At 50.0% G+C, this 25678-nt stretch overlaps 1 protein-coding gene across 2 annotated transcripts; it reads right to left on the reverse strand.

The window, feature by feature from the left end:
• Nucleotides 1-8526: 8526 nt before the first annotated feature.
• On the reverse strand, nucleotides 8527-25336 carry Znf444 (zinc finger protein 444). Of its 2 annotated transcripts, none has more exons than XM_057761863.1 (4): nucleotides 25268-25336; nucleotides 16094-16434; nucleotides 11695-11803; nucleotides 8527-11080 (listed from the first exon to the last, which is right to left on the reverse strand). In XM_057761863.1, exons 2-4 carry the CDS (start codon nucleotides 16403-16405, stop codon nucleotides 10500-10502), a joined length of 1002 nt encoding a protein of 333 aa, XP_057617846.1. In that variant the 5' UTR covers nucleotides 16406-16434; nucleotides 25268-25336; the 3' UTR covers nucleotides 8527-10499. The 2 variants fall into 2 exon arrangements, with proteins under 2 accessions (XP_057617846.1, XP_057617845.1); XM_057761862.1 differs by having other exon boundaries at nucleotides 8529-11080; nucleotides 25158-25283.
• Between the last annotated feature and the right edge of the window lie 342 nt (nucleotides 25337-25678).

Below are 25678 nucleotides of genomic sequence, written 5' to 3' on the forward strand. Positions count from 1 at the left end.
CCTGAGTGCTGGGATTAAAGGCCTGTGCCACCACTGCCCAGTGTCTTTTTATTTTAAATATATCATAGAAAAATAAAATGAACATTCTGATCTGTTTGTTTTGGCATCTCTACTCTTTCTGTGTTTTTTTTTTTTTGTGTGTGTGTGTGTGTGTGTGTTGGGAAATGGAAACTGAATTTGGGGTTTCTCATATACAAGCACTCTACCACTGAGCCACACCCCCAGCCTTTCACTGGGGAATTCTAGGTAGGGGCTCTATCATTAAACTATACATTGCTGGTACTTTTTTTTTTTTTTTTTTTTGGTTTTTCGAGACAGGGTTTCTCTGTGGTTTTGGAGCCTGTCCTGGAACTAGCTCTTGTAGACCAGGCTGGTCTCGAACTCACAGAGATCCGCCTGCCTCTGCCTCCCCCTCCCTATTGCTGGGATTAAAGGCGTGTGCCACCACCGCCCGGCTAATTGCTGGTACTTTTAACGTGTTTTATTTTGATATAGAACCTCACTAAGTTCCTCAAGGTGACCTTGAATTCTTTTTTTTTTTTTTTTTTTTTTTTTTTTGAGACAGGGTTTCTCTGTAGCTTTAAGTCCTGGTCCTGGAACTAGCTCTTGTAGACCAGGCTGGCCTTGAACTCACAGAGATCTGCCTGCCTCTGCCTCCCAAGTGCTGGGATTAAAGGCGTGCGCCACCACTGACTAGCCCTGCCTCAACTTCTTTTTTTTTGTTGTTGTTGTTTTTTTGTTTTTTTCGAGACAGGGTTTCTCTGTGGCTTTGGAGCCTGTCCTGGAACTAGCTCTGTAGACCAGGCTGGTCTCGAACTCACAGAGATCCGCCTGCCTCTGCCTCCCGAGTGCTGGGATTAAAGGCGTGCGCCACCACCGCCCGGCCTGCCTCAACTTCTTAAGCAACTGGAATAGCAGGCTTATGCTACAGGATAAACCTACAGGGTGCTCACTTTTTAAACTCAGGTTTGCTTCAAACTCTGATCCTCCTATAATAAGTATGTGCCACATCTGGCTTAAGGGTTTTTTAAGCTTCATTTTGAAATATGTGCTTAAAAAAACAAGGACTCAGACATTAAGAGCACTGGTTGCTCTTCTAGAAGTCCTGAGTTCAATTCCCAGCACACACACGGTGGCTCACAACCATCTGTAATAAGATCTGACACCCTCTTCTGGCCTGTAGGCATACATGCAGGCAGAACACTGTATTCATGATAAATAATTTTTTTTTTTTTAAAGGACTAGGCTGTGCACTCCAGAGGTGCAGGCTGGAGAGTCTGGAATGCAAGGTCATCCTTGGATTTGAAGCTAAACTGGAATACAAGATACTGTTTAAAAATGAAAGAATGGTGCTGAGCAGTGGTGGCACACGTTTTTAATCCCAGCACTGGGGCGGGGGGGGGGGGCAGAGGCACGCAGATCTCTATGAGTTCAAGGCCAGCATGGTCTACAAGAGCTAGTTCCAGGACAGACACCAAAGCTACAAAGAAACCCTGTCTTGAAAAAAACCAAAAGAGAGAGAGAGAGAGAGAGAGAGAGAGAGAGAGAACTTGAAGAGTAGTTTAGCAGTTTCCTACTTCCTACTCTTCCAGAGGACCCAGGTTTAGTTCTCAGCATGCACACTGACAGTTTACAACTGCCTGTAACTCTGACTCCAGGGAATCTGACATTCTTTTCTGTCCTCTGTGGATACACACTCACACATACATGCACATGCACAAATTCATAAAAAAAGATGAAGCTAGAGAGATGGCTCAGTGGTTAAGAATACTTGCTACTGCCGGGAGGTGGTGGTGCACGCCTTTAATCCCAGCTCTAGGGAGGCAGAGGCAGGCAGATCTCTGTGAGTTCGAGGCCAGCCTGGTCTACAGAGCTAGTTCCAGGACAGGAACCAAAAGCTACAGAGAAGCCCTGTCTCGAAAATCCAAAAAAGAAAAGAAAAGAAAACTTGCTACTGTCAGGCAGGAGTGGCGCATGCCTTTAATCCCAGCACTCGGGAGCAGAGGCAGGTGGATCTCTGTGAGTTCAAAGCCAGCCTGGTCTACAGAGGGAGGTCCAAGGACAGCCAGGGCTACACAGAGAGACCCTGTCTCAAAAAAAAAAAAACAAAACAAAACACTTGCTATTATTGTAAAAGAGAGAGGGAGGGAGGGAGGGAGGAGGGAGAAGAAGAAGAAGAAGAAGAAGAAGAAGAAGAAGAAGAAGAAGAAGAAGAAGAAGAAGAAGAAGAAGAAGAAGAAGAAGAAGAAGAAGAAGAAGAAGAAGAAGAAGAAGAATTCAGTCTCAGCACTTACACCAGGTGGTCTAACTCCGGTTCTAAGGAATCTAACACCTTCTTCTGATCTCCACGGGCACCTGAACACACGTGGTGCATATGCATGTAAGATCAGATGAAATAAATCTTGAAAAGGGAATGAGAGGGCGAGGAAGTGAGCATGCACGATGGAGAGATGGCTCAGTGGACAAACAAAGCACTTGCCTAGAAAGGTTGAGGACTGGCGTTCGGATCCCCAGAAATTATGGAAAAGTCAGGTGCAGGAATGTGCTTCTGTAACCCCAGTTGTCTTACGCTGAAATGGAGGGTGGAATGAGGAAAGTGCCCGGAGCTCACAGTCAGCTACTCGGGTATCCACAGCTCCACAGCTATAAACAAGAGACCCTGCAGCCGGAGGCCGGAGGCTGGAGAGATGGCTCAGCGGCTAAGAGCACTGACTGTTCTTCCAAAGGCTCCGGGTTCAATTCCCAGCACCCACATGGTAGCTCACAACTGTAACTCCACTTCAGCGGATCTGACACCTTCACCAGACATATATGCAGGCAAAACCCCAATGTACACTCAATAAATAAATAAATATTGAGAGACAGAGAGACAGAGAGAGAGAGACAGACCTTGCATCCAACAAGCTGAAGGGGCTGAAGGGTGAGAATCAAACCTCAGATTGCCCCCTGACCTCCACACCTACCCTACAGCACTCGAAAACAAACAGGAGAGAGTAGAGAGGGAGAAACAAGAGAGTCGGTTAATGGAAAATGTACAAAGAAGTATATACAACTGTTTTCAGTGCTCATGGACCTTTCCCCACAGGTCTCCAAATCTGCCGTTTGCACAGAACCTACGTGCATCTGCCCTAGAAACAGGTGTCAGAGCCCCTAGATACGGAACTATAATCGATTGTGAGCCAGTCCATTGTGAGCCAGTCGATTGTGAGCCAATCGATTGTGAGCCATTTGATGAGGGTGCTGGAAACGGAGCCCAGGTCTGTAAGAACAGCAGCAGCTCCTAACCACAGAGCCAACTCTCCAGGCCCCTCCTGTATACTTTAGCTTGCCTCTAGGCAATGTTGCCTAGCACAAGGGAAAGAAAATCCTCCATACAGTCTGCGTGTGGAAGTCAGAGGACAAATTTCTGTTCTCTCCTTCCACCTTGTAGGTCCTAAGAATTGAACTCACATCATTAGAGTTAGCTTCCAGCGCCTTTATCAGCTCAGCCATCCAACTGGCCTTCCCTGGTAACTTTTAAATTATTTGAATCTACTGATTTAAAAGCTGTGGTATAGAAAGCTAACAGTTAGAAAAATGAGACAGGAAAAGAATAGAGTATTGGTCACCAGAGCCAGAAGTGACGGTACACACCCATAATCTCAACACTCCAGAGGAAGGAGGAAGATTAGAAATTCAAGGTCATTCCCCCCCACCTCTCTCTCTCTCTCTCTCTCTCTCTCTCTCTCTCTCTCTCTCTCTCTCTCTCTCTCTTTTCTCTCTCTCTCTCTGTGTCTTTAATTTTTACTTATTTAATTTAAATTTAAATTTTTTTTTGTTTTTTTTAAATATTTATTTATTTATTACGTATACAATATATTGTGTCTGTATATGCCTGCAGGCCAGAAGAGGGCACCAGACCTCATTACAGATGGTTGTGAGCCACCATGTGGTTGCTGGGAATTGAACTCAGGACCTTTGGAAGAGCAGGCAATACTCTTTAACCACTAAGCCATCTCTCCAGCCCTTTTTGGTTTTTTTTTAAGACAGGATTTCTCTGTGTATCCCTGGCTATGCTGGAACTCCCTCTGTAGACCAGGCTGGCCTCAGACTCAGTGAGATCCATCTGCCTGCCTCTGCCTCCCAAGTGCTGGGATTAAAGGTGTGTACCACACCTTCGCCGGGCAAAGGTCATTTTCTTCTACACAGCAAGTTTCAGGCCAGCCTGGACTACACAAGACCCTGTCTCAACAGAGCTCAGCAAGAAGGCTGAGCAGGGAAAGGAGCTTGCTGTCAAGCCTAACGGCCTGAGTTCAGTTCCCAGGGAAGAGAAATGATTCCAAGAAGCTGTCTTCTGAACTCTACAATCATGCTGGGGCATATAGGCAAGCACACACATACACAAAATAAATAATGTGATAGGGGCTCAGTGGTTAAGAGAACTGACTGTTCCTCCAAAGGTCCTGAGTTCAATTCCCAGCAACCACATGGTGGCTCACAACCACCTGTAATAAGATCTGGTGTCAACTTCTGGCCTGCAGGGACACATGCAGGCAGAACATTGTATACATAATAAATAAATCTTAAAAATATAAATAATGAATACTGTGCTAGAAAGGGGCACAGTAACTCCTCCCCGCCCCGCGGCCGTCTCTTACCCACTATCACCCATCCACAGAACTCACCCACCATCCGCACTCTGCTTCTGCCTCTGCCAGTCCCTTCCTAGTGGCCATCACCGATGCCCATCTCTCTGCAGTTCCATCCTCTCATGTTCTTGTCATTCCTCAGAACACTTTTAGCATGACAGCCCCCAGTCCCTCCAGCCTCCAACCTCCCCTCCGGCCCGGGCTCAAACCTGGGTGCAGTCGGCCACACTCAGCAGCTCTGAGGGTCCTGGCTTTTATGCTTCTGAGGAGAATGAGAAGTTGGAAGAGGTTAGGGAGGAGAGAGAGAGAGAGAGAGAGAGAGAGAGAGAGAGAGAGAGAGAGAGAGAGAAGGGTGGGCGGGGTAAGGATGGAGGCGGAGGGAGGACTCATCCTCTTGAGTGTTTATTAGCTGGTCTGTGAGGTCAGACAAAGCTGCTTTGTGGCAGAGAACATTGCTGTGCCTCAGCTGCCCCGACAGAGCCTCGGTTGGAGGCATGCTGATTTTCCCCCACTGCCTCTTTATCCTCCCTCTGACCTGTGTATTTTCCATTAGTGGGCCATGCCACAGCAAGGGTGTGGAGTACTCACGACTTGTGAGTACTGGTTTCCTCCTTCAACCACGTGGGTCCCTCAGGCCATCTCAACCCCCTGGTGTTTCTTTTCTGTCTCTGTTTTGATACAAGGCCTCTGGAAACCAGGCTGGCCTCAACTAGTCTTAGCGGAGAATAACCTTGAACTCTTGACTCTCCTGCCTCCATTTCTGAGTTAATAGGTAGCTGTTACCACACCCAGTTTGACCTGTACTTCTCTGCACGTTTATTCAAGATCTAACACCCCCCCCCCGCCCTGTCCTTCTTCCCTCTTGTGCACACATGTGGCTGAGTGTGTCCCCCTGGTGCAGCATCTCTCTAGCTCCGCATCTCACACAGCACAGGACATCTGTGTGGCTAAAATGATACTGAAATGGCTCCTGGAGCGGAGCTTGAAGACTCACGCCTGTGATCCCAGCACTTTGGGAGCTGAGGCCTGAGGATCATGAGTTCCTGGACTTTTGTGAGACTCTGATCCAAACAGAAACAAAACACGGGACTCAGCAGTTAAGAGTGCTTGTAGCACAATCATGAGGACTGGAATCTGAGTTCCAGCATCCTGTAGCAGCCAGATGTCACGCACCTCCCTGCAACTCCAGTCCAATTTTAAGGTGCAGGGAGGGTGCAGACAGACAGAAACAGGTAGATCACCAGGGCCTGCTGGCTTCCAGCCTAACCAAGAAAATATGAGGTCCAAGTTCAGGGAGAGACACTGCTTCATAGGAATAGGTGGAGGATGGTGAAAAAGGGCCCCCAATGCCCTCTGTGCCTTTGTGTGTGCATACAGGTACAGTCACCCATGCGCGCGCGCGCACACACACACACATAAATGCACTAAAATGACATTTATTTATGGCAGGCACATGCCAAAGCATATGTGTGGAGGCAGGAGGACAACTTGTAGGAGTCAGTCCTATCAAGAGAGTCCTGGGTATTGAACTCCGGTCGTCAACCTTGAGGTATCTCACCGGCCAATAAATTTTTTTTTTTTTAAATGGTTCCTGGGTCTCGATAAACAGCTGTAGGATAGCTACTGATGGAGGCCATTGTGCCTGCTCTAACTCCTTCCACTTTTTAATTCTGTCCTCCGTTTCCGTCCCTCTTTGCCCCAGACAGAAGCCGCTCCGGAGAATGAACCTTAGGAGAGAGTTCAACCCTGCCGCTGGCCGCTGCTCCCGTAGAAATGGTGGAGAGTCCAGGTTTCCTGGACCTTTTCTTCCTCTCTGCTAAGAGGCCTCTTTCCCGTATTCCACTGACCGGGGACGACTTTGTCTCAGTCTCCGCCTTCACCCCACTCCCAAAGTGCTCCTACGGGAACCCCTCCCCTGCCCCGCCCTGTCCATCTTTGTTCCCACTGAACAAGGTAGAGTCGTGGGAGGAATGAAAGAAAGGAGCTGGGGAGACAGCAAAGCCCTTGTCCTGAGGTTTCCTCTGGGTGACCTCAGATCTGGGGGAGGACGAGGAAGACACTTAGGAAGGAGAAAGTGACAAGGAGGTGTAAATGGCTTTTCTGGGAACCGGAAGGGAGGAGGAGCAGTGATGTCCTCAGGAGAGGGGACAGAAGGGCTGTGAGATGGAAGCCTAGAAGAGCTTACCTGGAGACGGCGCTAAGAGAGGGAGGGGGAGAGAAGAGAGACTCGAAGACCTCACAGGTAGCCTTTCTTTCTCTCTCTTCTTCTTATTTTGATTTTTTTTTTTTTTTTTTGAGACAGGGTTTCTCTGTGTAGCCTTAGCTGTCCTGGAACTCGCTCCCTGCCTCTGCCTCTCAGGTGCTGGGATTAAAAGATGTGTGTCATCAAGGCCCAAAATCTTTTTTTTTTTTAACATTTCACTGATGGGAAAGGAAGCTGAACATTTTTAAATGTTTCTTGGCCATTTGTGGTTAATCTTTGGAGGACTCTGTTCATTTCCTTTCCTCAGTTTTAAAACTGGGTTGTTTTCGTGATGTTTTGTTTCTTTAGTTCTTTACATATTCTAGCTACAAAATCTCTGTAAAACCTGTAGCTGGGCCGGACAGTGGTGACCCATGCCTTTAATCCCAGCATTCAGGAGGCAGAGCCAAGTGGTTCTCTCTGAGTTCGAGGCCAGCCTGGTCTACAGAGAGTTCCATGACAGGCTCCTAAGCTACAGAGAAACCCTGTCTTGGGAAGAAAAAAAAAAGTATAGCTGGTAAACATTTCTCATTCTGTCACTTGTTCAAATGATGGTGCCCTTTGCCTTACAGAAACTTTCAGCTTCATGAGGCCCCATATATTAACTGTTGGTCTTAGTGCCTGTGCTATCGGTGTTCTGTTCCTGGGACAATGAGTTCAAGCCTATATTCCCTTTCTCTTTGACGAGATCCAGTGTATCTGGTCTTATGTTGAGGTCCTTGACCCATCTGTGTAAGGTAATAGATACAGATCTATGTTCATTCTACATGCTGACATCATGTGTGACCAGCACCATTTGTTTAAGATGCTGTCTTTTCTCCAGTCTTCTTGGTCAAAAATAAATAAAATCCATGACTGTAGGACTACACATTCTCGATTCTGTTTCACCGAGCAACGCTACAGGTGCTGATGACTGAACCGGAGTCCCGCATTTACAGAGCAAGTGCTCTTACGTACTGGTTTCTTGGCCCAGCACAGGGTTTCCACCACGTGGTTCCTGTTGTTGCAAATGAAACTCCCTGGGCCTGCATAATACCGCCACCTTCCCACTGCTCCATGCAGGCACCCGACAGTCTGCAGCTGAATATTGTAACTTCGGCCTGTCCCACTACATGGCAAAACTAAGATCTCACCACAGTGCTGCCATGAAAGACACTGCATGAGTGTGGGCCCTCCCGGGGCCTTTCCCATACTCTGCAGCAATGCATTGGTGTAGGTATTGGAACTAGGCTCCACTGGCTATGTTTGGATGGGCACTGGGACTTGGCAGCTTTGTCAAAGGTGCTAGTGGCACCCACCTGCCATCTGTGTCTACACCTTTGTGAATGTCTACATTCACAGCTACAGAGTGGCTGTAAAATGTTGGACAATCCAATTAGAAGTGCCCTACCCGGGGCTGGAGAGATGGCTCAGAGGTTAAGAGCATTGCCTGCTCTTCCAAAGGTCCTGAGTTCAATTCCCAGCAACCACATGGTGGCTCACAACCATCTGTAATGGGGTCTGGTACCCTCTCTGGCCTGCAGGCATACACACAGACAGAATATTGTATACATAATAAATAAATAAATATTTAAAAAAAAAAAAAAAAAAAAGGAAGTGCCCTACCCACGGCCACAAGAACTGGAAGCCAGAGGCAGGGGTGGGGTGGTGGGACGTCACCATTAGGACTGCTGAAGGTGTGAAGGGGAGGCCGTGTTCTTAGCCAAGTCCTTGGAACGTGGTGAAATTCTCTTTGCAGAAAGGGCTGTCCACCCTTCTTTCCTATCTGCAAGCTGCAAGACCTCCCAGACACCTTCTCAGGTCAAGAAAGAGCTCTTACCACTAGAGGGCGTCATTGCTTCAAATGAACACCTGCTCTGGAGAAGATAGCCAGCCCTGGTTTCCTACCACATTACCCCGAAGCATATTTCCTAGTCAACACCCAATTTCTTCTAGGAACCTGGCCCCACCCATATTCTTTCATTTACTTATACATTGATTATTCCTTTTATAAAAAGTATAAAGGCATCCTGCTTTGACCATTTCTTTGGACACATCTTCCAGGGAAGGTCCCATGTGTCCAGTAAGAATAAATAAGGGTAGTTCCAGGACAGGCACCAAAAGCTGCACAGAGAAACCCTGTCTTGAAAAACAAGCAAATAAATAAATGGATAAATGAATAGGACTAGGCATAGTGGCCCACACCTTTAATCCCAGCACTCAGGAGGCAGAGGCAGGCAGAGCTCTGTGAGTTTGAGGTCAGCCTGATCTACATGGCAAGTTTTTCTGAACAGTCAGGACTACATAGAGACCTTGTCTCAAAAAACCAAACATAAAGAATACAACCCGGACATGGTGGCACAGCATTAACCCCAGGCTTCATCATGCACATCTATGTTCCCAAAACTGGGGGGCAGAGACAGAATTGGAGACGCATGGTCATCTTTGGCTACACAGTAAGTTCAAAAGTTAGCTTGAGCTGCTCCTGCAAGACCATCTCAAAGCACTGAGGACCTTCCACTGTACTCCCGCATTGTGCATGTTACAGATGGTGTGGAAGCGGAGTCCTGGGGCTCAAATCGAGTGCCCAAAGACCCCAGCAGGGCGGGCAGAGGGTCGTTGCACTTCCTCCCATGTGAGTTTCCTCCCTGGATAGTCAGATCTAGACTGCTGCACTGTCACGGGGCAGACTGAGGACAAAGGGCAGCCTTCACTTTTCCAAGGACAGAATGGAGTCTTCTTGGCAAACCGCACTGTCCCAGACTGCTGGCACTGGTTATCTGGGGGTCCTTCGATGACACGGGGTCACCTAACTGGATAACTCGGCTTGGGTGGGGGTGCTCGACAGTGAAGCACAATTTAAGAAATTGGAACTTCTCGGCGGCGTGGTAGCACAGGCCTTTAGTCCCAGCACCCAGGAGGCCAGGGCAGCCAGAGCTATAGAAAAACCTTGTCTCAAAAGATACAAAACATAAAGTGAACTCTTGCAGAGGGGCACCACCTGCCTAAAGTTCCACAGCCAGGACAAGCTGGACTGGAGCGGATCTGGTACCAGACCTTCCATGAACCTAGTGCTTGCTTCTGCAATGTGAACATGAGGTGGAGCCCCACCCTGTGCCTCAGATGCTCAACCTCCCACAACATAGGAGAATCCCAGACTCCTGTACACACTGAGTCCGTCACTTTATTACTCTCACTGATGCTGGTGACCTGCCATCTATAACAAGCCTCTCAGGCACCTCTGCCCACCTCATGCCTTTGAGCTGTGCAGAGAACCAGATCCTAGTCTGGGCCTGCTCCTCAGAAACTATTGCCGCCTCTTGCCTTTGGCCCCGACTCTGTCCTGGGGCCCAAGACTGCCTTCCTCAGGAGGCGGGAGGAGGAGGGGGTTTTCCTCCTTCCCTGAGCTCCTTTTCCCACGTGAAGGGTGTCCTGGGACAGGTCTCCCCTCCATAAAAAGAGAAGGAAAGGAGGGGGAGAGAGAAGGATCTTTTGTAGGGGCAGGTGAAAGCTGAACGCTCCAGAAGGGAGGAAGGAGTGGAGACGGGGCCTGAAAAGGGAAAGCACCACTTGGGCAGGGAAGAGGTGGCGGGGAGGTGGGTGGGGTGCTAAGGGGATGACGCCACTTTAGCAGGTGTTTGGAACTGCAGCTACCCCAGGGCCCAGGGTGGGAAGGCACCGCCACCCTCCGGACCTGGTGCTGCAGTCCCCTGCGCTGCGGCAGCCCGGCCATGGATGCGCTGGTGGCGGAGCACGTGCTCACGCCGCCCGAAGCCCTTGCCACACTCCCAGCAGGCGAAGGGCCGAGCACCAGAATGCGTCTTGCGGTGGCGCACCAGGTGCTCGCGCCAGTAGAAGGTCTTGCCGCACTCGCAGCATGCGTGTGGCTTCTCACGCGCCGGCAGGGGGCGCAGCGCGGGCCCCGGGCTGCCAGGGTGGGTGCCACGGTGGCGTCGCAGGTGCTCCTTGCGCCGGAATGCCTTGCCGCACTCAGGGCACGTGTGCGGCTTCTCGCCTGAGTGGCTCTGCCGGTGGCGCAACAGGTGAGCTGGCTTCAGGGGAGACTTGCCACACTCAGGGCACGATACGGTGCCAGGGGCCGCCAGGAAAGCAGGGAGGACGGGGACGGGTGCCAGCGGGGCTGGTGGGGGGCTGCCCGGCTCCTGCTTGTAAAGGCGCGTGGTTCCTGCGTTCTCAGTTGCAGGCACCTCTGTCCCGGAGGCCCTGGTTCCTGCGGGGGTAGGGGCGAGGGGGGCGGAAGGGGAGAAGCAGCAGGGTCAGGATGGGCAGCACAGTTGGGGACACGGAGGTGGCACAAAGGGCAGGTTTCCCATACCTGTGTCTTCTAGCAAGGAGCCTGACACTCCCTGATGAATACTAGGTCAAGGGCTACCTGACTAGATAGGGACCCGAGGAGGGAGTAACAAGACAAATACAAACAGCAAGCGGGCAAGAGGGAGGAGGTGAGTCCTTTTGGAACCCTGAATCTAAATACACTGCAGCCAGTTCTCACTGGGGCATGCTGCAGGCATGCCGGTTATCTCAGCACTCAGGAGGCTGAGCAGAGACTGTGCCAGCCCGGGCTACACAGGGAGGCCCTAACTACAGGGACCGCATCTGTTAGATGCTGCTATGGGTTCTATGCACCGGCAAAGCAGCACCTGGCAGACAGTAAGAGTCTGACCCCACCTTCCATGGGCTCCCCAAAGGCAGAGGCATGTGTTGAGCTATCCCAGGGGCACTCACTGAGCAAGTAACAATAGCCAGGCAAGTCCCTGCCCTAGCCTGCGACACAAGGACCCCTGATCATCAGGAAAGAAGTTGGAAAAGACGCCAGTTGCTCACCTAAGGGAGTCACCCCACTTTCTTCCTTTCCAACACTGACCCCCGAGGCTTCTGTCATATCCCGAGGTGCCCTCATTGCTGAGGACCGATCTGGGGAGGTTGCTGGGCCCTGAAATGAGATAGCATATGCCAAATTGAGAGATTATAATAGCCTGTTTTTGCCTCCCTCCCTCCACACCTTACAGAGTTCTCAAATCCTTCTGCCTTCTTTCTTTTTTAAAATATTTTATTATATACAGTGTTCTGTATGCATGAAAACCTACACACCAGAGGAGGGCATCAGATCTCATTCTAGATGCTTGTGAGATGGTGCTGGGAATTGAACTCGCGACCTCCAGAAGAGCTGTCAGTGCTCTTAATCTCTAAGCCATCTCTCCAGCCTGCCTGATTTTTGTTTAAGATTCATAGCTAGTATGCTGGGGTGGGGTGCATAGGCATGCATGCATGCGGAGGCAGAAGATGGTATCTGCTCCTCTGGAGCCGAAGTTACAGAAGTTGTGAGTCACCTGACATAGGCCTTGAGAACCAAACTCCAGTCCTCTGCAGGGGCAGAACGAGCTCTTAATGGGAGAGCCTTCTCGCCACCGTGTGTGTGTGTGTGTGTGTGTGTGTGTGTGTGTTTACATATGGAGGTCAGAGAACTTTGTTTTCGAGACAGAGTTTCTCTGTGTAACAGCCCTGGCTGTCCTGTAACTAGCTCTGTAGACCAAGCTCGCCTTGAACTCGCAGAGATCCATCCACCTTCCTGGGCCTCCTGAGTGCTGGCATTAAAGGTGCGCAACACCAATCCTGTGCTGTTTGCTTCTGTGCTGATGCTGTTCTCTGCCGAGTCCCCAGGTTCCACTGGGCTCCACTCCGGGCTGCCCTCGGTCTCTGCAGTCGTTAAATTTCCCAACAGAACATTCTTTGAGAAAGCATGGTTTTATCAACCCTTGCCTGGAATCAAGTGGACAATATTCTACTTGAGATCTTTGGATCTATTTTCCTTTAGACAGGCCTGGGCTTGCCTTTTTTAGGCTGACCTTGTATGGCGTGGTTAGACTGTGGGGTGGTGAGGCCAGGGGGTTGCAGTCTAGCAAAATGAGCTGGGTGCCACCCCACTTCATACTCTAAGCAGTCTGTCAAACAGAAGAAAGCTCCTTTCCTAGAGATTTAGCAACACATAAGGCTATCGGGGCCTGGTGCCTTTTGAGTGTGGGTCTTTGGTCAACACATACAGCTGTCGGGGCCTGGTGCCTTTTGAGTGTGAGGTCTTTGGTCAACACATACAGCTGTCGGGGCCTGGTGCCTTTTGAGTGTGGGTCTTTGGTCACTGTTTTCAGCCCTCTGACCTCTGGTTTTCAGGTTCAATCTGTTGCTTCTTCATGAGACTACTTTGGCAATTTGAATTCTAACCCGCCCCACAATGTCCACTCCCTCTAAGGTTCACACTTGTACAAGCTTTCTCATCTGCTCACACCCGCACCGCTGTGGTTTTGCTTCTGGTGCCTATTGCTGTTTCTCCTTTGGTTCCTGGGCAACTTGCTGCAGAAGGATTATGCTACTCTCTGATGCTTTGGGGTTTTTGTTGTTGTTGTTGTTGTCGCTTTGCTGTTTTTGAGACAGGGTTTCTCTATGTAGCCCTAGCTGTCCTAGAACTCACTTTGCAGACGAAGCTAGTCTTGAACTCACAGAGGTCCACCTGCCTTTGCCTCCTGAGTGCAGGGATTAAAGGCGTGTGCCACTGACTGGCCATCGCTGATGCTTTTCAGAGGTCAACTTTGGGGTTCTAGCAATCAACATGCCTTGGATTATCCCCCCCCCTTTTTTTTTTTTACTAATTTTTCCTCTTGTCACAGACACACAGCATTTGTGCTGATTTTCCAGGCTCCCAGCTGCCTCTGGGGCAGACGACCTTCAATTCTGATCTGAGACAAACTGGTGTGGCGTTTCCTGTTGTGTTAACCACAGGCACTGGCTAGGGGTGCCTCTCCCCAGGTTCCTAGCCCAGCCACCAGCCTTTTTGGGTCGGCAGACACCCTGCTCCCAGGGTCTCACACAGTCCCATGGCTTCCATCCAGAGGCTGGATGACTATGGGTGAGTCATTCTGTCTTATGGGGCAGGTCAGGCTGTCTCTAGAGATCGAAAAGATCAACCAGAATACACCTGTCCTTCGGCTATGAAACTTCAAGCTGGGCGCTGTCACCGCCTAAACAAGCATTTACTCAGTACCTACTAACGCCAGGCGCTATTCCACCAGGGACACATGAACGAACAGGACAGGCAGGGCTCCTTCCTCCCTGAGTGGGACTGAGTCTACAATGCAGACTGGACCAGGCCCACCACTGAAGAGCAACAAGTGCACTGTGGTGGTTTACACTGACACCTCGACAGGACCAGCATCACCTAGAAGGAGCTCCTCTCTGCGCATGCCTGTGAGGAGGAAGACTCACCCTAACTGTGGCTGGCCATTCATGGGCAGGGTCACTGACTCAATCTAGAAGAGAGGCAAGAGCCAGGTGTGGTGGTGCACGTCCTTGATCCTGGCACTCGCGGAGGCAGGTGGATCTCTGAGTTCAAGGCCAGCCTGGTCTACACAGCAAGTTCCAGGACAGCCAGGAATACACAGAGAAACCTCGTTTGTTTTTCAGCCTGGGTGCTAGCTGCCTCTAGCTCCGAATGCTGTGACTTCTCCACCACAGACTGCATCCTTGAACTGGGAGCCCAAAGCTTCGGCTCTCGGCAGGGTACTTTACCACACCAATGGGACAGGTGATGCAAGCACCATTAAGGGAAACCTGGGAGAGGTTTCCCTATGTCCCTCGAGCCCCCAGAGCACAAGAGCCGAGCAGAGTCTTTTGAAAAGAGAGCCCGTGGATCTCTGTGAGTTCGAGGCCGGCTTGGTCTACGGAGTTCAAGGACAGTGTAGGCTAAACAGAGAAACCCTGTCTCGAAACCAACACAAAGGAAAGAACATAGAGCCCAATGACTTCCACACCTGTAGATTCTCTGAATAGAATACCCCACCACCTAGCCAATAAAAGTGGTTATTGTTGCAGACACAGTCTTCCTCTGTAGCCCAGGCTGGTCTAAAACCAAAATCCTCCTTCCTTAATTCCCAATAATGAGATTATAGGTGTGTATTGACACATGGGTCTTTGAAGGATTTTTTTTTACCCTAAATTCTGCTAGATATACGTAACAAAAACAGGGTGGGGGGGCTGGAGAGATAGCTCAGAGGTTAAGAGCATTGCCTGCTCTTCCAAAGGTCCTGAGTTCAATTCCCAGCAACCACATGGTGGCTCACAACCATCTGTAATGACGTCTGGTGCCCTCTTCTGGCCTGCAGGCACACAGACAGAATATTGTATACATAATAAATAAATAATTATTAAAAAAAAAAAAAACAGGGTGGGCCATTGAAATGGCTTAGCAGATAGAGGTGCCTGTTGTCAAGCCCAACACAAAGTCGTGAGTCCTACGTGGCAGAAGGAGAGAGACAACACTAATAGTTGCCCCTTGACCTCCACACATGCAAGGTGGCATGTTCATGGCCCCCCACGCACCACCACCACCACACAAATATATATACTTGTCACGGAAAACATTTTTAATGGCGCCAGAGATGGCTGGCTGTTGTCCTGGCTTCTGGGAAGTCATATACAAACCTTCAAATATCACACCTAGGAAGAGGGTGTCTGCCGGGGTCCCAGACCAGACAAAAAAAACATAACAGATCTGAGGTGGGGGTTTGGACCTGGCAAGATTAGCCAAGCTCTGGAAGAGCTGGTGACAGATCAGTCACGTCGCAAGCCACCATGTTGCCAAGCTTGGGACCTAGTAAAAACTCTGGACTGTGAGGTGAGGCTTCCTAACTGAAGGTACTCCCTGCTTCTTGCTCTATTGTGACGTTTGCTTCTTTTTAACAAGACAGGGTCTGGCTACAGACTGCCCTCCATGACCGTCCTGCCTTAGCCCCTTTTACAGGTATGAACTACCACACCAGACTGAAGGTTCCCTGCTCACAGCTCCCCACTTTGTAGCTAACACCAGTTGGCTCCGTTCTGTCAGATGGCTTGGAATCTTCTAGAGACACCCTCACCCACCACCTGTGCTGGCTCCCGAGGCTTCCTTTAGCTGATGTCCTTGCTCTGCACTTATGCAGACCCTGGCAAGGCAGCCTTCAGCTAGGCCTTCCCTCAACTATTACTTGAAGGAGGAACTGGGGACCCTGATGTACAGATGACACTGGAGAAGCACCCTTGTACCTCGTGAAGAGCAACTTCACCCCAGTCCCAGCTGTGGACCACACTTTCATGTCCAGGGACTTTTTGATTATATGTGATGTGCAGTCGCGTGCTGAGAAGCACAGCTCAGTGACCCCTCCCACAGCCACGGCCACCACAGCCTCCTGCTCACCCAGAGCTCCTCCAGCAGTGCCACAGCCTCCTCTCCACTCTGGGGCCGGCGGCTGCACACCCAGGCCTGGGTGTCTGCGGGGAGGGCGCTCAGGAACTGCTCCAGAACCAGCAGCTCCAGCATCTGCTCCTTGGTGTGCACTTCCGGCTGGAGCCAGTCCCGACACAGGGCCCGGAGCAGCCCCAGGGCCTCTCGTGGCCCCGCTGCATCGCCCAGGTGGAAGTGGCGGAAGCGGTGCCACGGGGAGTCCGGCGTCAGGGCCTCTACGGACAAGGTCTCCTGCTTCACCGGCTGGGTTGCCGGGGCCGCCATGGGGCCACCTGGGTTCGAGTCACCAGCGCCTGCAGAAAGGAACAGTCAGTAACGGGAGGGTACAGGTCAGCAGTCCGGACTATGGCCTCATATGTGGGCGAGAGAACTGGCCTGAAGCCAAACGGGTATCGACCACTACCTGCTCGTCCCCTAGCAGCCTCCTGGGCTTTGATTTCCTACTCTGTACAACAAAAGCTTGCCTGCTTGCCTCTCTGACCAAAGAGAAGACAGGCCATCAGTGCCTGTTAGGTGGTGATCAGTGCTGGAGCAAGGCTGATTAAAATCATCTCTTCTGGGGCCGAATGGGAACCAAACAGAGTAGAAGGCTCCATGCCTCTGTGTGTGTGTTTGTCTGTCTGTCTGTCCAAGGAACTGGAGACACAGAGTAGAAGGCTCCATGCCTGTGTGTGTGTGTGTGTGTGTGTGTGTGTGTGTGTGTGTGTGTTTGTCTGTCCAAGGAACTGGAGACACAGAGCCCCTACTGAACATCTCGTCACCAAATGAAGCTTCCAGGAAGGGATTCCTCCAATCAAGTTGTTGACTAACGGGGCCCCATGGGAACCCCCAAACAACCCAGACTATTGCCAAGGCTACTCTCCACAAACTGGCGCTAGACAACTCACTGAACACAGACAGAGAAGTTCCACTGCTGCCTACCTGGAGCTTCACCCAGGACAGGTGTTCACCGGCCTGGAATTCACCCAGGACAGGTGTTCACCAGCCTGGAATTCACCCAGGACAGGTGTTCACTGGCCTGGAATACACTCTGCACAAGGCCAAAGGAGAAAGGTAAACACTCACCCAGCTAGAAACCCTTCAATCGACAATCATAGTCTGCCTACCAGATGCCCCGGTGCAATAGTGGAGTGGCCAACCACTATCGGATTGAAGGCCCATTTCATGAGATGGAGCCAACCCTGACTGCTCAGGTGGCCAGGAACCTGGGACCAGACAGGCCAGGGATCTAGGGGAAACCAAATACTGCTCTTCTTTTAAAGGAGCAATAAAATGACTCCTAATGGTATCTGCTAGACTCAGAGACTAGAGCCTTGCCCAGCCATCACAGAAGCTTCCTCTTACAGTAGACAAGAGCAATAGAGACCTACGACCTACAACTGGACAATGTGCACAGTGAGAAACCTTGGAACACTCAGTCCTAAGGAGGACATTTCCATCAAATCCCTCCCCTCAGGGCTCAGGGAATCTTGCAGAAGAGGCAAAAAGACTGTAAGAGCCAGAGGGGATGGAAGCCACCAAGGAAACAGTGCCTTCCAGACACACAGAACTCAGAGACAGAGGCAGTATGCATCTGGTCTCCATGGGGTCCCAGAGCTGAAAGCCGGGAGCGCATGCCTTCATCCCTAACCCAGAAGCTGTATTCCATTGATAACCACTTGCAAACTAAAAATTAGGTTTCTCCAACAGTTTCACTGGGTATACAAACCATTCTGTTATTTGTTTTTTTTTGAGACAGGGTTTCTCTGTGTAGTCCTGGCTGTCCTGGAACTCACTCTGTAGACCAGGCTGGCCTTGAACTCAGAAACCTACCTGCCTCTGCCTCCTGAGTGCTGGGATTAAAGACGTGCGCCACTACTGCCTGGCTTTAAAGAGTGCTGAAAATAAAGGTGTGTGTCGCCACCACCTGGCTTATAAGTGGGACATCTATGTTACTCCCTCCAATGCTCAAGGTATAGGGAATTGGAGAAGGAAGAATATAGGGCCAGGCATTGTCTACATGCCTGTGAATAACCCCTCACCCACGCTCTGGTAAACCCAGTTAAACGCCTAGGGCTCGAATGAAAAAGGAAAAAAATACACAAAAGAAGGGAGACAATTTGAGAAGCGGGAGGGACCAGTGGGAGTGACAGGGGTCAAGAGAGGGTTATGAAGTTCACGTGAATATGATCAAAATACATTATATACATATGTGTCACGGGGTCCATTATTAACAAAATACATTATATACACATATGCCACGGGATCATTATTAACATAGTTAACATGGGCTAATAATAAACACCTTTTTAAAAATGGGGGGAGCTTGGGCTGGAGAGATGGCTCAGCGGTTAAGAGCATTGCCTGCTCTTCCAAAGGTCCTGAGTTCAATTCCCAGCAACCACATGTGGCTCATAACCGTCTGTAATGGGATCTGGTGCCCTCTTCTAGCATACACACAGACAGAATATTGTATACATAATAAATAAATAAATAAATATTTAAAAAATGGGGGGAGCTTGAGAGATGCTCAGCGGTTAAGAGCACCTACTGCTGTTCCCAGCACCCAGATTGGGTGGCTCACATCTGACTCCCTTCTGGCCTCGTTGGGCACCAAAACATGTGCAGCACATACTCAAACACATGTGGACATACATAAGCAAAAACTTTAAAACCCTTTTAAAAGGCTTTAAAGAGAGGCTGGAGAGATGGCTTAGAGATTAAGAGGCTGTTCTTCATAGGTCTGAGTTCAATTTCCAGCAACCACACAGTGGCTCACACCCATCTACCATGAGATCTGGTGCCCTCTTCTGGTGTGCAGGCACACATGCAGGTGAAATAGTATATACATAATAATAAGTAAATCTTTAAAGGCTTTAAAGAGAACACAGGAAGGACTTTCGCTGGTACCTGGCCTGCAGTAAGTGTGGGTTACTACCTGCCCTAACATTTACTACCTGATTATTGCAGAATCCCACCCAGTTTCTGACTTTTTTTTTTTGAGTCTCCTGTGGCCCAGGCTGGCCTCTCACTCACCACGTAGCCTAGGATAACCTTGAACTTTTGACCTTTTTGCTTCTGCCTCCCATGCTAAGATCACAAGTATGCACCACCACGCCAGCTCTTCTCTTTTTTAAGAGGGCACTAGTCCCAAGAGTGAAGGTTCTACTCCACGGTGCCAGCTTCCTCCTACAACCACTTTGGGGGCTAGGGTTACAGTCAGTGAGCACTGGGGACACAGGCACGCGACAGTAGGTCCCACATTACGTGTGAGAGCTGGCGAATGTGGCCAACTGCCAAGCGTTCCCCAGTACCTATCTGCGTGTAATACCTCCAGGCCCCAAGGAAGCCAGCTGCTTCCTTCCACTTTCCCAGTTCCTGAATGGTAGATGAGGCTACGGCTCCAAATCTGGGAGGGGACACCTGGAAGGACTTGGACGTTCTGATTGTCAGACAGGAGGTGGAGTGGACGGTGCTACTGGTGGCCGAAGGGCACAGATCAGAGGCACCTGAATACCCTGGGACACACAGGAGGGACGTTCTCCAAACACAGCACCCAGCATCAGTATCACTGTGCCGAGATGAGAAGCGCTGCCCTGGGACTCCCGAGGCCCGTCAGAAGCACTGGGCACGAGTGCCGTTCTCATGTCTAAGCTTAAGAGCCCCGGCTGCTTGTTAAGTCAACACAAAGATCCTCCCATAGACTTAGTGTCTGTAACTGGCACCAAGAGCTCACTAACGCATGCACAAGACAGCCCACACCACACCACACCACACAACCCTTATCTTCACCGTAACCTGTGATCAGGCTGCTAAAGTTAGCTTACTGTCTGCTGACTCCGTGCTGTGCACAACTCCCCAGCAGTCTGCCACAGGTTCACTTCCATATCTTCCAGTCTCTCCCAGGGTCTTTACACAGCAGCTATACAGCTGTCCTGTCCATCAAAAGGCTACATCCTACCTCCAGTACAGAAACCTAGCGAACTGCCTGGGCTGGTGAGCTCTGGATCTAGAGGAGAACCTTTACCTCCACTTACTAGACCAGCATGATTCCTAACTACATGCTAAACCTTACTCCTATATCTGTACATATAAGTGTAGCTCTCACCTCTTATCGGAGAAACTTCAATTAACAGCAAACAGAGACCATTACAGAACACCACAATTGTCATAACAGAGACCAGTGGACTGCTGGGAGACGAATCCCAAAGGCTACATCTACAACACAACTCTTGCACCCAAAGCCCAGGGATGCTGCACAAGAAGGGGTGGACGGACTATAACAGTCAAAGAACCATGGAGTCTGCTGTGAGGTTTCATCTCCTAGAAATGACAGAGAACTGACAACCATGATACCTCAACGGTACAGCCGCCGAAACAAGACCAGAACAGTGGAAAATCAATACATGTGCTAACTCAAAGGTGGAGAGCCCATGGACTACCCCAGACAAAGAACTAACAACTGTTGAGAGAGAAAGAATTAGCCTCTCTCAGGGATGAGTCCATGAACTGGCTTTACAATACCAAATGGCTATACACCCAAGCAACACTAAATGGACTGAGCAGGTTCTGTTTATATAGTTATACACTATATATGTATATATATATATATATGTGTGTGTGTGTGTGTGTGTGTATAGTTTGTGTGTACAGACACACACAGTCAAAGAAAAACAGTCTGTCAACTTGGGAGTACTGGGGAATATTCAAGGTGTGTTGGGGGGAAAGGGGGAGAATAATGTAATTATATTTTAATTTTTAATATAAAGAGTTGCTGAGAGCTGGACTAACTGAATACAGCTGAGAGTATCAATGCAAAAAGGTAAAGAGAATAACACTACTCCACGTTCCTGGTGATGACCAGCCAGGCAGCTGAAATCACTCCAAACAGCAGAGGCTGGGTACCCGACATTGTAAAGGGACCCCTCAAAGAGTAAGAGCATGCCAGGGCCCAGCAAGATGGCTCAGCGGAGAAAGGTGCACACCATGTCCAAGGAGCTGAGTCTGAGCCCCAGAGCCCGACAGTGACAGGAAGAACCGACTCCTTCATGCTGTCCTCTGACATCCTACATGTATGTCATGGTCTGTGCTGTCCTCTGACATCCTACACGTATGTCATGCTCTGTGCTGTCCTCTGACATCCTACACGTATGTCATGGTCTGTGCTGTCCTCTGACATCCTACACGTATGTCATGGTCTGTGCTGTCCTCTGACATCCTACACGTATGTCATGGTCTGTGCTGTCCTCTGACATCCTACACGTATGTCATGGTCTGTGCTGTCCTCTGACATCCTACACGTATGTCATGGTCTGTGCTGTCCTCTGACATCCTACACGTATGTCATGGTCTGTCGGGGCCGCTCTTCCACACCCCACAGAAAAACAAAAAGAGGGTCAAGCATTTCCCAGCATGCTTTTTTTTTTTTTTAAAGCTAGAGTTACAGACTGTTTTAGCCACCATATGAGTGATGGGATTTCAACCCTGGTCATCAGGGCTGGAGAGATGGCTCAGTAGTTAAGAACACTGGCTGTTCTTCCAGAGGGTTCGGGTTCAATTCCCAGAACCCACATGGTAGCTAACTGTAATTCAAGTTCCAGGGTTTCTCATACCCTCACACAGACATACATGTAGGCAAACACCGACGCATGTAAAAATAAATACAGATATGTGTGTGTATGTGAGTATACACACATACACATCAATCAATCACCCTAGTCATCTACAAGAGCAGCAAGGGCTCTTAACCACTGAACCAAGCTGCCAGCCCTCAGCCCATTAGTCTTTAAGGTTGAGTTAGACTGTATTGTTAAAACTTGCCATCAACTCCATTATCAGTAGCCGGGCAGTGGTGGTGCCCGCCTTAATCCTAGCACTCGGGAGGCAGAGGCAGGCAGATCTCTGTGAGTTCAAGGCCAGCCTGGTCTACAGAGTGAGTTCCAGGACAGCCGGAGAAACACAGAGAAACCTGTTTCGAAAAAACAAACAACAGAAAACCTCCTTATCAGTTTCCCAGATCAAGTCCCCTCTTACACAACAGGAAGGGAAAACAAAGAACTAACCCTGGTTGAGCACCACTGTGGTGGGATGCTAGGCAGGAGGAATGGGAAAGGGTCCCTCTTGCCCTCCTCTCAGAAACCTGGAAGACACACCTATCAACACATTAGTGTCCTCGGACAAATGGTGTGAGCGGTCAGTAGCCGCTTATGAAAGCCCATGGCAGATGTCTCTTAGGAGACTTCCTCTGAGGCAAGACCCAATTCCTGCAATAAAGAGAAAACCCAGTTTTATGAGCTGAAGTGGCCAGCCTAAAGCCAGAAGGAGAAAGTCCTCACACCTGTGGGTGAGGTAACAGTCCACGTAAAGTAAGATGTGTATTTCATACCCCTAGAAACTGTACCCTAGACAGCAGCCTGCAGACCTCCACAGCCGAGCCTGGGAGAGAGAGAGACAGCCTGCAGACCTCCACAGATGAGCCTGGGGAAGGAGGGAGGCAGACTGCAGACCTTCACAGCTGAGCCCTGTGTGTGTGTGGTATACAAAACTCAAAATTGGCCTAAGTCAAAGGTTAACGGAAAACTTCCAAGCGGCCTGGAGCTTATATCCAGGCACCGGCCTTCAAAAATAAACTCAAGTGGGCGATAAAGATCACAGACTGCTCACTGGTAACTGATTGCAGGCCTAAAGCTGAAGTGATGGGGGGGAGGTCCTCAAAACCAGCCCCACAGGAAAAGCCGGGACAGTGAGCTGAGCAGTGAGCTATTCCTTCTCCACACGGAGCTTAGAAACTAAAAAGTAAACCAGTGACGCTAGTCCCAGCCGCGGAGGGCAACAAGCTGGTTAAAGTGAATACTGCAAAGGTTAACAATTCCCCCCTGGTTGACCACACGGACGGGCGGCTGACTTCTTGCCCAAGGTCCACTATGGGAGGAGGGGAGTTGTGTGTCCCCCTTCAATAACCTCTGACCATTGTTTTCTGCTTTTTGATTTCTCCAAGTTGTTGGTATTTTGGGGGAGGGGGTGCTCACACACTCCTTGCAAATTGCCTGTGGAGGCCTGAGGTGGAGTTTGGACATGTTTACCTATCTTTAAAAGTCTACTGAACTAAGACTTGCTGTTTCAGCTGGGATGACAAGTCAAGGAGGTGTGGCATTGAGGTGTCCCTGTGTTCAACCTTTCCTTGAGGACTGACCTCAACTCCCAACTCCGGCCCTCAGCTTGCACCTTTACCATTGAGCCGTCCCTCTACCATCCAGTTTGGTTTGGTTTGCTTTTTACCTTTTTTTTTTCTTTGAACAAGAGTTTTTCTGTGTAACAGCTCTGTGCTAGAAGACCAGGCTGGCCTCGAAGGCGCAGAGATCCGCCTGCCTCTGCCACTGGAGTGCTGGGATTAAAGGCGTGCACCACCACCGCCCGACTGCTTTTTACTTATATTCTATGTGTATAACTTTCAGTGTCCTCTTCTTCCCCCTCGCTCCCCGACACTCAACTGTCCTTCAAGGGGCCAGGAATCTGCACTAGGGACTCTGTGCCCTCAGCTATACAACACACCAAATATTTACTTGGAGAACAAGAACTGCTGAATTGGGGCAAATTCCAGCCACCTTCATCCTTGGGCAAAAAACAATCGCACCTTTCACAGACTATCTCCATTTCTTTGGCTGTAAAATGGGGGCAACAATCCAGGCTGGAGAGTCTCAGGGGTTAAGAGCACTGGCTGCAGCCAGGCAGTGGTGGCCCACACCTTTAATCCCAGCACTCAGGAGATGAAGGCAGGCAGATCTGTGAGTTCGAGGCCAATCCGGTTTACAGAATAAATTCCATGACAGCCAGGAAAGCCTGTCTTGAAAATAAAATAAAATAAAATAAAAATAAAAAAAAGAGCACTGCTCTTTCAGAGGAACCAGGTTCAATTCCCAGAACTGGCGAGACAGTTCACGACTATCTGTAACTGCAGTTCCAGAGGATTCAACGGACATATATGCAGGCAAACCACCAATGCACGTAAAATAAAAATCATTTTTTAAATAAAAGGACCCAGAACAGCACCTGGCAATAAACAAACTCATAAATTCCATCTAGGTACTCAAGTTTGCATTTACTCCTAACGCGAGTTTACCCCCAAGTTCCTTGTGAGGGGTTAGAAAAAGCCACACTGTGAAACAAGCGCCCAAGACTAAAATATAAATTGGAACAGGTGTTAAAAGGGGGTGAAGACGAGTGTTGTGGTGCATTTCTTTTTATTCCAGCACGTCCTCCGGGGTGTGAAGACAGAAAGTAGGGGTTCAAGGCTTAGCTTGGCTACACAATGAGTGTGATTATCCTGGGCTACACAAGACCCTGCCTGAAACAAAACTAAACAAAAAAGCTGGTTTTGTAATCTTGTAATTACAACGTTTGTAATCTCAGCACTTGGGAGGAGTAAATCCATCTTATCCGGTTAAAATCAGTCTCCAAGCCCCTTCTGCACATTCACGATTTTCGCCTCTAGCGACAAGCTAATGAAGCGGGTGCTCTTTTAATAAGAACAGAACAGGTTCTTGTCCTGCAGAATCTCAATTTTACAGAAGTGCACGTGAACTTGCGAATAGCGCACAGTGCGAGCCACCCGCAACCCATCTACGCTGCTATGGCACGGTGCCCCTGAATGAACCCCTTCCCGCAATTCTTTTCGAAGAGGTTAGAGATCCCGGCGACCCAGGCTTCCACAGTAGGGCTGGACTTACACCCCACGCTTAGTTCCCAACCATCCCAGGGTTCCACCTCGAGCATCTCACCACCTTCCCACTGCCCAGCCCCCCCCCCCCCCCCCCCCCGGCCTCCAACTCTCCCGCGTTTGCACCTCGCGTCCCTCCCGCTCCCCGGCCCGCCCCCAGCACCCCAACCCGCCCTAGTCTCTTTATCATCTCCCTCCCCGAAGCCGCCCACCCCTCCTTTCCTCTCTTCCTCCTCCAGACTCAAGTACCCCTCCCTGTGATCCGTCTGTCCCCGTATACCAGATCCCCCCCATCCCTACCTCCCTTTCCCCCTAGCTCACCTCACTCTCCAGGGCGAGGTCCCCGTATACCAGATCCCCCTCACCTTGCCGCACATGCGCACAAAGCTCACCAGGACTCCATGCCCCAGCAGGCTTTGCGCCAAACTCACCCGTCCCTACGTCCCCTCACCCTAACACTCGGAATCGCCAGTTCTATCCAATAACTCCGCTCCTCCTCGGCCAGCTGGGAACTACAACTCCCAAGAAGCATCGCGACAAAAGCAGCTTCCCATTGGCCCTCACTGTGATGACTCTCGGACCTGAGCCGGCCATCTCCTGCACAAAAACTACATTTCTCGACATGTATAGAAGCAAACCCGCTCCCTATTGGCACACTGATGCAAAAGGAGTGCTTCTGATTTTGAACTACATTTCCCAGATATCACATGGTGTTCCCCCCCCCTCCCGCCCTCCGAACAAGACGCCCCGCAGGCGGACCTCAGCCATGCGTGGAAGTGTCGAGGAGGGACAGGCGGACTCGGTGGGATCGTTGTCGTGGAAACCGGTGGAGGCGGCACACT

Source organism: Chionomys nivalis, chromosome 2, assembly GCF_950005125.1.
Source record: "Chionomys nivalis chromosome 2, mChiNiv1.1, whole genome shotgun sequence".
Lineage (NCBI taxonomy): Eukaryota > Metazoa > Chordata > Mammalia > Rodentia > Cricetidae > Chionomys > Chionomys nivalis.

What these genes read in the sequence shown, in the direction of transcription:
- Znf444 (XM_057761863.1), bottom strand. Translation starts at nt 16,405, where the DNA reads ATGGCGGCCCCGGCAACCCAGCCGGTGAAGCAGGAGACCTTGTCCGTA. An exon ending in CACTGCTGGAGGAGCTCTGG is followed by an intron (nt 11,804 to 16,093) that starts GTGAGCAGGAGG and finishes ATCTCATTTCAG; the next exon opens with GGCCCAGCAACCTCCCCAGA. An exon ending in AAGTGGGGTGACTCCCTTAG is followed by an intron (nt 11,081 to 11,694) that starts GTGAGCAACTGG and finishes CTACCCCCGCAG; the next exon opens with GAACCAGGGCCTCCGGGACA.